The sequence below is a fragment of the Quercus suber genome, unplaced genomic scaffold (genome assembly GCF_002906115.3).
Source record: "Quercus suber isolate HL8 unplaced genomic scaffold, Cork oak 2.0 scaffold_456, whole genome shotgun sequence".
Lineage (NCBI taxonomy): Eukaryota > Viridiplantae > Streptophyta > Magnoliopsida > Fagales > Fagaceae > Quercus > Quercus suber.
This window is the reverse complement of record NW_027069907.1, coordinates 352799-364565: the sequence shown is the minus strand read 5'-3', so window position 1 is coordinate 364565 and position 11767 is coordinate 352799. Positions and strand designations below refer to the sequence as shown.

The 11767-nt window shown below is 33.6% G+C and overlaps 2 protein-coding genes and 1 long non-coding RNA gene across 3 annotated transcripts; 1 reads left to right on the top strand and 2 right to left on the bottom strand.

Annotated features, from left to right (window-relative positions):
* Window positions 1-3966: 3966 nt before the first annotated feature.
* On the top strand, window positions 3967-5766 carry LOC136062824 (synaptotagmin-5-like). Its single transcript, XM_065762400.1, has 3 exons — window positions 3967-4288; window positions 4559-4672; window positions 5374-5766. Exons 1-3 carry the CDS (start codon window positions 4025-4027, stop codon window positions 5518-5520), a joined length of 525 nt encoding a protein of 174 aa, XP_065618472.1. The 5' UTR covers window positions 3967-4024; the 3' UTR covers window positions 5521-5766.
* A 1603-nt stretch (window positions 5767-7369) lies between these two features.
* Window positions 7370-8237, bottom strand: LOC136062825 (uncharacterized). The gene is made up of 2 exons (XR_010624555.1): window positions 8035-8237; window positions 7370-7932 (listed from the first exon to the last, which is right to left on the bottom strand). It is a non-coding gene; the product is annotated as an uncharacterized LOC136062825 (long non-coding RNA).
* A 574-nt stretch (window positions 8238-8811) lies between these two features.
* On the bottom strand, window positions 8812-10951 carry LOC136062823 (bifunctional purple acid phosphatase 26-like). Its single transcript, XM_065762397.1, has 4 exons — window positions 10697-10951; window positions 10186-10307; window positions 9880-10041; window positions 8812-9110 (listed from the first exon to the last, which is right to left on the bottom strand). The coding sequence occupies exons 1-4, from the start codon at window positions 10934-10936 to the stop codon at window positions 9035-9037; spliced, it is 600 nt and encodes a 199-aa protein (XP_065618469.1). The 5' UTR covers window positions 10937-10951; the 3' UTR covers window positions 8812-9034.
* Window positions 10952-11767: the final 816 nt, after the last annotated feature.

Sequence of the window (11767 nt, the reverse complement as noted above, 5' to 3'; positions counted from 1 at the left end):
AAATTTTACATAATTAAATTTATTTATTCATCATTCCTTGTCTACTGCTTCAGTAGTTGTTCAAAATATAATTTTTACATTTACGTTAGATAGTGAAGAACTAGAAAAATATTTGTTTGTAATTATTATGAACGAGAAAATACTAACATGTTTCATAACTTTATTTTAGATGATTGATAGGAAAGTATTATATGTGGCTTACTTAATTAATTAATTTATTTTTAAATGTAACTATAGTTTAAAATGGTTCTTAATTAATTTAGAGGGAAGAAAAAAAATTAAAGTAATAAGTAGTGGCCCCATGTTGGTCATGTCAGTATTAAGATATGTATAATGGGTATATTTAGCTAACACATATAAACTTATAAATGAGTTTATGCTTGAATTGTTGTGTATCAAGCCTAATAGCTTATGAGCTTGTTTGTAAACAAATTTTTTTGCTTGGGTTCGGCTTGTTTATTAAACGAGTCTAAAACTAAGGGTCAAGCTTGACTTGTTTATAAACAAATAAATATGAACGCTTTTTATCGAACAAAATCCGAATTGTTCATAATTGGCTTGATTCATTTACACCGTACACCATAAATTATTGTTCTTCATCTTTTTTATTTTTTATTTATTTTATTTATTTATTTTTTAAACTTTTTTATCAACATCAACGTCAACATCAACAGAAAACAAAAACAACATAGGCACAGCAACAAAATGCACTAGAGAGATGGCTCCTCCAAGATGACATGGGCCTTAGGCCCTTAGCCCTTAGGGGAGAACGCCCAATTCAAAACAGCCAAAAAATAGAATAGTTGAGAGACCATTTAGTTAGAGAAACCTCACCCAAGGAGTTATAGACATTCTTAATAGTCTCAAGCCGACTACATGCAAGCTGGAGGGCCCATCCTTAGATCGGTTAGGGAAATTTTCACCTTTTTCGATAGTGAGAATACCAAGTTCTCTCTAATTTCACACTTTATCTAATTTTGGTATAAGAATTAAATCTTAGATTTGATGGGTAAAATTAACATATTTTTTTTTGTTAATAATTAAATAAAACAATTAATGTTTTGATTTTTTTATTTAAATTTTCAAAAAGAGTTGTGTCAAAATTTTTGAAAAATGGCATGACTCTTCAATATAATTGGATTTGGCATGCAAGTTAAGATAATTGAAATTTTTGTGAAAAATATTAAAATTGATGAACATTTAATAATAGAGGCAAATGGAAGGGGACATTGCTCAATTTTCTAACTGAACTTGTCCTTATACTTTAGGAAGGCAAAGTGAAATTAAACTCTTCATTTTTTTTTTACACAAAGCGCTCTATTTTTGTTCTCTCTATATCCAGCCACTCAAGACTCCTTTAATTTTTCTTTCGTCTTTCGTCCACAAAAATTCCCTCTCCCCCTCTTTTGATCTATTAAATTGGAACCTCCCCCGCCCCCCTTTTTTTTTCCTCTTTGATTTTCTTTATTTTTCTCACACAAAAAATCTTATCTTTTCTTTCTTTCCTTCTTTCCAAAACCCTTTACCTCTCCTTTTCACACATTTTGCTTCTTTCTTCCACCAACAAATCTCCCTTTCTCTAAAAAATTTCCATAAACACTCATCTTCAAACTCTTTTCCAATAGCACAACCACTATCCTCAAGCAATTCTCACTTTCCAACACTTAGTTGGGAAAATTTTATTTTACCGTCTCTTTTACGTACTTGGAAAGTGTGTGTGTGTGTGTGAGAAAGAGCTTTTTATCTTTCTAGCTTTGTTTTTGTGGATATTACACTTAGAGACTCGTATGATTTATTTATTTAATTTTGTGGGTTCATGTGTTAGCCTGTCATGACAACTATTTCAAGCCCAAAATTCAGAGAGAGTATATCTTGCATTTGGTGTATGCTTGGGATGTCTCACAACACATGGGCCTCACCAATATTATGAGAGGGCTGTTTTCATACACTAGAGGCAGGATAAACTTTCTTCAAAATTCATATCCTTTCTTTTGACTGTGTTTTGAGTTCTGTGCGGATTTATGTCTATTTGATTGCATGGACCCAAGGAACCTCAATTTACTTAGTATATTTTAATTCCATCATTTACAGATTTACTTAGGCTATGGTTGGTTTGACAAAAATTGGTTTCAAGAAAATATTTTTTGCATTTGTTGGTGTTTGAGCCAATTGAAAATGTTGGTCAACCTGACTGTAAAATATAGGTACTTATGGAGGAAATTAGTTTATGTTTTCATTTTCTGTAAATAATTTTTAGAATCACTCAAAACTTATCAATTGAACTTCCACCCTTACTGATAGCCACCCAACCAACCCCCTCTAACATTCTCGGTCTCCAGTTTCCAACCATTGACGACCACCTATTTCCACCACCATCAGTCGTTGGTCATAGTTAGTCTCCATCATCATTGGCCGTTGTTCTTCGTCATTGCCAACTTTTCATAGCATTTTCAGAACACAACCAAAAACTTGAAAATATTTTTTGGAATGCAATCAACCACTTGAAAATAAAAATATATATTTTCACTTCGAATTTATTTTAGGGTTGGAAAATATTTCACCTTGAGCTAAACACAACCTTAATGTTATTTATATTTCATTCATTTACATAATGTTATTTACATTTTCCATCTTTCTTAAATTATCTTATTTACCCTTTGTTCAAACCGATGCACATATTTTTTGGCTTTATTTATTACCATTTCTCTTGGTCCGTGGTTAGCGTTTCATGCCGGTTTAGAAACATTTGAGTTTGCATGGGCTCAAGGACCCACCAAAGAGAAATTTTGGATGTTCCCAAAATCCAAAACCATTGGATTAATGGGCCAATGAATGGTTAAAGCCCAGTAATCACTATCCTTTCTTTGGGCATGCGGTTAAGGTTCCATCGGTTTTGGCCCATATAATTGGGTGGACCCATGGATCTATCAAAGGACATGAATATTTTAAGTAAGAGCATTTATATTAGTTGTTGCAAAAATTTCTTCAATTTTAACATAAGAATTTATTTTTTCTATTTTACCTACTCACTTTTCAAAATACCACATATTATTTTTTTTTTTTGATAACCAAAATACCATATATTAGATTATCTATTTTATACTATATTTCATTAAAATATCAATTTTTCTTGATTAATTTTTTTCCTTTCTTTCTTCATATATAACAACTATTATTTACTCTCTTCTCTTATTCTCAAGATATGTAAAGAAAGAATAAATAATCAAATGCAAAATTAATAATATTAGTGTAAATTTACCCAATTACAGCAGCAAATTTGTGAATTTATATAATTATACATGGACTGATGTAAATCATTTTGAGATTTAAGATAAAATTGAGTAAATTCTACACATTTTTCTATTATACACAGACTAATTGAATGCTTTACTATCTTGGATGTCACGTGGTTACGGATAGGACTTATAGAATTGGCTAGATTTGAGCTGCCAGGCCTCCTTAGAATAAGAGGCAGAGGAAATAGGGAAAACAAATAAAAATAAACTTAAATCTATATTCAATTGAGAGGTATAATTTCTGGAAAAAATTTATTTTGAAAGAAAAGAAGCGAATTATAGATTGACCAACAAGCCACACCGGTGAAGTTTTAAAGAACAGGTTTCTTATCTGAAGAGGATATTTGTATACTCTCTCTGTCTCTCTCCCTTAAAGAGAGCCCCAGTTAGAAATCATAGAAACTGACCTTCACAACCCCATACATTTGACTATCATGTGGACAACTTTTGGTCTGTAGTTGAGTGAGTTGGGCACTTTTGCTGGAGCATTATTAATTAAGAATATACAGAGCTCATAATGCTTAAATAATTTTTTGAGAATGATTTTTATGGGATATGAATTTAGAACAGTAGATCTCAAACTAGATTGAAACTAGCACTATTTTGTAAGTTTTCCCATTGTTAACTTGGCATTCTTTTTTCTTCTGCAATATGGATATTAAGCATATTAACTTTATTTCTTCTTTGTACTTTAGGTGCAATTGGAGCTTTTGTACTGTCCTTCTGGCATGGAGAATGGATTTACCAACCCTTTTACCCAGGATTTTTCAATGACCTCCTTGGAGAAGGTTTTCAAAAGTGGGGTGAATGGAATAGAATTTCATGAAAATGAGAAAGCTGCCATACAGAAGAAAAGGGAGGTTATTATTAGAGGAGTACTTTCTGTTACTGTGATATCTGCTGAAGACTTGCCTGCTGTGGATCTCATGGGGAAGGCTGATCCCTATGTTGTACTCACCATGAAGAAATCAGATATTAGAAACAAAACTAGGGTAACGTCTTGGTTGCTTAAATTTTTCTCACAGATTGGAAATCCTTAGGAAGCCCTGTTTGTAGATCAAACTGCATGGCATTTCATGCCTTCTTTCTTCTTTCTCCCTTCATTTGTTGTCTATTGTGTGTGGGGGTTGGGGAGACACCTTGCCCCTTGCATGTCCAGTAGTTACTCTTAGATTCTTGTGGGTGGAGTGCAGTCATCTCTAATTAGACAGTTTATAAATTCACTTGATCCTTAAATGATTTATTTTTATTTTGTCACGCAGGTTGTGAATGAGTGCTTAAATCCTGTTTGGAATCAAACTTTCGACTTTGTTGTTGAGGATGGATTACATGATATGTTAATCCTTGAAGTCTGGGACCACGACACATTTGGAAAGGTATAAAATGTTTTGCAATTTATTTCTTCAATAATTTTTGTATGTTTCATATGGATGTTCTTCTGATTACTATAAGTGCAAAGCATGCTTTTTGACTCTGGCCCTTGTATGGGGCCTGTGGATTGGAAATTCTACCTAAACATGTTGGCAGCTTTTGAAGGGGCTATCTTTCTGATGTTGAACATTCCATCAGAGTGAGATTTGGATTTAAACAATGTATTGAAGTAACTGTCTATACTTGTTTATTTAGGATCATGTGATTTGATCTTTCTTAAACGTTGGCAGCATCTAAACTGGATCAGTAGACCTAATTATGCTGATTGATGAGTTTTGTGTCAAGTACTGTAGTTTAATGGTACCTATTTGAATATTAGGAAGAATAGAAATCATTTGACAACTGCACATATGCATGTGTATGTTTCAGTATCCTACCAAAAAAAAAAAGAAAAGAAAAGAAAAAAGTTTCCATGTATGCATGTCTTTGTGTATTTATATAATTGGATTGCTTGGATATATTTCTAGGCTATATAAACCATTAAAACGGTTGTTTAAAATTAGAACTTCCCATTGATTTCTGGTTTTGAAGTTGTGAAAACGTGAATGCGTTCAAACATAGCTAGTGTTAAAATTTGCAGCTTACAATGTTTTAATCTGGATGCGTTTATAATAAGTGTACTAACACTTATTTTTAAATCATGCAGGATTATATGGGGAGATGCATCTTGACCCTAACAAGGGTTATTTTGGAAGGGGAATACAAAGAATGCTTCCAGCTAGATGAAGCAAAATCAGGAAAATTGAATTTGCACCTCAAGTGGATGCCACAGCCAATTTACCGTGACACTTGAGTGTTTTTTGTTCTGCTGCTGACAGTAACTCCTTAAGTCAAGAACATTGCAGCCTGCGAAATTTATACAAGAACATTGCTGACACTGACACAAATTAATTAATTAATAAACCTTGCACCATGTATTTTCAAGTAAAAAGTAGAGCATTGTACATAATTGTTTCATAACTTAAGGCTGAATGTAAGTAGTGAAGTTTTGAAGAAAATACACCGTGTGGGTTGAAAGAAAAGAGCTAAAATTGTTGCATGAGATTGTTACATAGCGGTACCTTTTGTTTCACTCACATCTGATATTTGCTGATGCGTTCATTGACGTTGGTATTTGGCACCTGAAATTTTCATCCTGTTAAAGGCTGAACCTCAGTTGGATGTTGTGGATAGGTTTAAAAGCTACAAAAAATGGTGTACATCTTTTTTTCTTTGAAATCCCTTTACAATATCATGACAGGCCTCGAGGTGACTGGCTTAGCCATCTGATTTTATGAATAATTTCCCAGTGGTATCGTTATGTTTCTAGTTCAATAGGAATGACCTATTTAGCTGAAATACTATTTTGGATGCATTGTTTGATAACTTGATCTACCGTTGTAATCCATTTTGTGTTGATATTTGAATTTTGTGCTGAATTTTGTATTTTTATATATATATATATATAGATATATTTTAGAGATTTTTCCTTAAAATCTTCTAAAGCCATTAGGTATTTCTCAACAGTTTATAAGGTAATCGAGCACCAGTCACAGTTTCCTAGAGCTGTAAACGAGTCGAGTTTTGTCGAGTAGTGCATGTTCAAGCTTGGCTTGTCAGGAAAAATCAAAAGCTCGAGTTTGGCTTAAGCTTGTGACAAGCCTAAAAATAGTATTTGAGCTTGAGCTCGTGAGAAAGCCAAAAAATCTTGAGCTTGGCTTGATTAATTAGTCAAGTCAAACTCAAGCTTAATAGCAAGTTCAAACTCGAGCTCAAGTTAAGTTTTTGAGCTTGAGATCTAAAAAAATTACATTATTAAATGCTTAAATCTCTAAAATTAAGAAAAAAGAAAAAGAAAATAGTATACTCATTATATCATGCATCTAGTTTTACTTATGATTAGCTATTATTCAAATTAATAATTTACATAATTAAATTCATTCATTCATTATTCAATGTCTACAGCTTCAACAATTGTTCAAAATACAACTTTTACATTCACGTTAGATGGTGAGGGACTAGAAAAATACCTGTTTGTAACTATTATGTATGAAAAAATACTAACATGTTTCATAACTTTACTTTAGATGATTGATAAGGAAGTATCATATGTGGCCTACTTAATTATTTATTTATTTTTAAATATAACTATAGTCTAAAGTGGTTCTTGATCGTTTTTTTTTTATTTAAATTTTTTAATTTTTTATTATAAAAAAAGTGGTTCTTGATCAGTTTAAAGGGAAGGAAAAAATTAAGGTAATATAGGTAGTGATTTCATGTTGGCCATGTCATTATAAAGATATGTGTAACGAGTATATATAGCTAACACATATAAACTTATAAATGAGTTTATACTTGAATTGTTGTGTATCAAGCCTAATAGTTCATGAGCTTGTTCGTGAACTTTTTTTGCTTTGGCTCTGATTGTTTATTAAACGAGTCTAAAACTAAGGCTCAAACTTGTCTTATTTATAAACAAACAAACATGAACAAGCTTTTTATTGAACCGAGCTTGAATTGTTCATAATTGGCTTGGTTCATTTACAGCCCTGAGTTCCCACTCATATTACTCTTCTCCAGTAAATATAAAGTTCCATGGATTTCTTAATGGCAATATGGGATCCAATATTAGTTACCAGACAGATCTTTGTGAAATGGTGGGATAATCTCAACAACACGGATTTATTGATCAAGTCTATAAAGAATTTCCACGCCAAAGAATCTCAGTCACAAGGCCACTCACACAGTCACCTTCCACCCCTCTATCAGTTGAAGGAAAGACACCTACTTAACTCAGAGATGGCAAGACAATTATTTGCCCAGGCTTCCCAAATGGGGCAACTAGAACGTGCTTCACCCACATCATTTGAAGCATCCACTTCCAGTCAAACGACGAATCCCTACGCCAGTTCTCTCTTCCAAGATTCCCAAAATTCCTTTGCAGATCTTGTAGAGCATTAGAGGGAGCAACCCCAGTCAAAACTCACCAGTTCCTCTGTAAAACTTGGGAATATCTGGGAACATCATCAACAACAGTAACCCTGAACAGTGTTTGCTGACACAACACGACAATAATAGTACATCATTCTAGAAATTATGCATCCTGCAAAATAGTATATCCCACCATGCACATTTCATCATCCAATGTAGTGTATCATGCAACTATGCAATATTCCACCGGTTCACCCATTCCACCAAGAAAAAGAAGACAAGACATCACTCCATCCTATGAGGGCAAAAATAAATCTCATTACATTCCATTATCAAGGACACCCCAGTATTAGACAAAAGACATCCATTATTCAAAAAGAAGAGTCCCCATTCTCACCATATCCGAGAAAATCTCCAACATTATAAATAGAAGGTGAAGCCTTTAAGACAGTCAGATCCAATTGCAGAGCAAATTTTTAGACATGAAAAACCCAGAGCTTTCTTCTATAAACTTGTATCTTTTCCAACATACATTTCTGAAATCCATCTCATCCAAGAACATGTAATTTAGTTATAAGTTTTCATTTCAAGTGATTTCATTACAAGTATTTCAAGTGTAACTAGTCTAACTACATTTGTAATTACTTTCAATTTCTTCAATAAAATCTTTCAGTTCAGTAAAGATATTTGCACTTTACTTTTAAGTTTACGTATTTTCTTAGTTCACTATAATATTTCATATTCCTCTTTAATATTTCTATCATGCTTTATATATATATATATATATATATTATTTATTTATTTAAAATACTAGTAAAGATAATTGATCTTTGTAGCCCTGGTCCTGCTTTCCTCAAATTATACATTACTTTGGGGTGCAAGAATGCTAGATTTCCAGGTGGAAAGTAAACTGCGTAGCAAATAGAAATTAGGCCCCAATGAGCCCTTTTCACCACTTAATTTATTCTTGTCACCTAGAAAAGAAAGGGTTACATATTTCCAGATGAGAACCGTATGATGCAAACCCTATCATATAACAGTTCTATAAATAGGCTTGCTGGTTCTATTTAAATAATGCATGTATAAATTGCACGTTTTCACCTGGATACATGTAAATTTGTCTATATATATATATATAACCTGCATAATTTCGTTCTATCAGAAACATTGATCATATGGAATAATGGTATCTTATTCAACAATTAGAATTGGAAGTTCCACAATGAAGATGCACGGTTTTCCCTTTCAGGAGGGATGCAATCATTAGCTAAGAAATGCCAGATTATCTTTCTACAGAAAGCAAATAATACATCCTCAGTCAAATAAATCTTTCTCAGCAAATTCATTTCCCTCTGAAACTATATAAAGGCATCTTATTTGAGGTGGTTGGACTCTTATTAATAATTGGTAATTGGGTCAACAACACTCCTTAGGTAATGCTTCTTCAGTTTTCTCCTTCTCATATTGCTTCCCCTGTATTACCAGAAATCAAGCATGTTTTAAAAAAACAAAAACAAAAAAGACGGGGAAAAAAAAAGTTGAGTTTAACAGTAGGCAAAGTTGTAGCACATTAGTGCAGGCTATTATTGCCGAGACCAACAAAAAGTGAGATACCCCCACACTTGTTTAGTATATGCATCACTATGCTGTGCCTAATGGGAACTAAAAGCTAGCTACATCTCTTCATGTAATAATATGATACAAAACAAACAAAGCTGAGGGCAATTAATACTCTTCATCTTAACTATTTTTACCATTAAATAGTTATGATGTCGTCATAGCCCATAACTCTGGTTCACCAAATCAAGTATGACAACTTTTTGGGTTGTGCTTTTTTCAACTATGTCTCATTTAAAGCAGAGTATGAATGTTTGATCTCAGAACCATTCATGGCTCTCACCAACTGAAGAGAAGCAGTGGACAACTAAATTATTGGACCGTTGTGGTTCAACAAGGCAGACAGGTCATGTATTGGGAAGCTGGCATTTCTTGCTACATAGTTGATTAAAACTATTCAATATGGGTGCATAGGAAGTTCTTGTTGACTCCTATACTTTCTGGGTGCGTGAACTCAACATGCATCTTCGGCTCACTTCCTAATAGCTAAAGCCTTTGGAAGTGATGTTTTTTAACATGGTATCAGAATTGGTTATCTGTGAGGTACTTGGTTTAAGTCTTGGTGGTCCCAAAGTAGGAGTGATGATTTTCACCAGCAGATGAAAGCAAGGAATGCTTTACTCACCAGTATTGATTGTGTAATATGAATGAGTCAGTTGCCACTTTTTTCCCATCATCATTACGGTTCCAATGGTAGAATGCATGTGTCCTATTTTTAATCTCCAATGTAGAATGTCCGTAACTGGCTTCCCGGAATGCAGAATAATTTGGTTGTGGATCTATAAACCTGCATGACCAACAATTGTTATGCACAACAGGAAAAGATTTGAAATTTCTCATAGAAGTGGAACTTGACTCTTTTATTCATCGTGAATATTTTAAGAAATTAATTAAGGAAAATAAGTTTACTAAATCATGCAGCTCAACTCACCTTCCAGCAAGACCTTCCTGATTTCCTCCATCTCCAACTGTAATGTAAACAGGCGCTGATTTGTCTGGTACAGGGTACCGCTCACCACTTGTTACATTGTAGTGTATATTTGAGATTCGATACTGAATAAAAAAGAAATATCCTGCGTCAATAACCTTCCAATACTGCAATTCCTTTGAAACAGAAATTAAAATTAACTACTGCATATTTAAGTCAAAATTCAACGTAAAATTTTGGGCAATGCATTATGATCTCAACCCGGAGTCTAAAGCCTTAATATGTAAATGAATGCACCAATATTACAAGTTCTTATATACTAGCACCAAAAGTCTTAGATGTTTAAAGTATCATAGACTCAATGAAATCTAGATACAGCAATGATAATAATATGCATTTAAAGAGATGGACGGACCCCAAAAAACAACTGAAATCTGAAAACCATAAAATTAAATAAACCACATCACTTCATATAGTGCAACACAACATGATAATATAGAGGTGAGAACCATACAGATCTTTCATAAGCATGGACATGGCCAGCGAAGACTACATCGACTTTGTAATGGACAAACCAACTCTCAAATTCTGCTCGCATACTTTCACCCTCCATGTAGTGCGCTTCATTGCTATTGTAGATGGGGACGTGCATGAGAACAATGAGCCAAGGGGTCTCCTCCCTGTCAACCTTTTTAAATTCTTGATAAAGCCACACCCATTGAGGTGTGTACTTCACTGTGTAAAAAATATCCATCAATCTTGATGTAAAGTATACAGTATACAGACACAAGAAAGGTAGTCTCTGCCTTTTAAAGACAAAAAAGAGATAACATATAATCTTTAAATGATAACCAAAAGTTTGAAGTAATCACAGACAACTGTATGGGTCCTAGAAGGCATTCTTTGTTCAGCTATTTTGGACGTCATGCTGCAGAATCCATCTGAGAATCCATCTCTCTTTTGTGAAGATATTTTTCATCACGGGTCCAGATCATTTTAATGCAACAACTAGAGTCGATAGAACTTATAATTGCTTCAGTTATTTAACATTCCATTTCAGTAATAATCTATATTCTGTGTGAAATCTAGCATTCCAGCATAATACATTTAGTACAAGCAATGCCTGATAACCAGTATGTGAAGCTTTCACTATAAATGGAGACCAAATATTTACAATTAGGGCAATATAATACATTGGTACTGCGTTGCAAGACAACCAGATTACACATAATTTTGTTTTCAAGTGGGATTAAAAATCTAAACCAATAGCAGGTCTATCTCTCTTTTTCTGCATTACAGAGTGGTCCTTTAATGCTCTGTCATGTAAAAAACCAGATGATTCAAGCAGGAAAGAGTGTAAAACTTAATGCTAAGAAGACTTTGAGCTGGTTATCTTTTTCTCCTGCATTAATGGTGTCAGCATCTGCATATAGGGGTGGCAATTCGTGTTTGGGGTCGGGTTCGTGTCGTGTCGAGCCATGAGTATTCGGCTTTATGGGTTGACTTGAACCCAATCCGTTCAATGGTAACTTTTAAGGGAGGGTGGAACAGACTATACTACACAACACACTTTTAAGGAAATGCT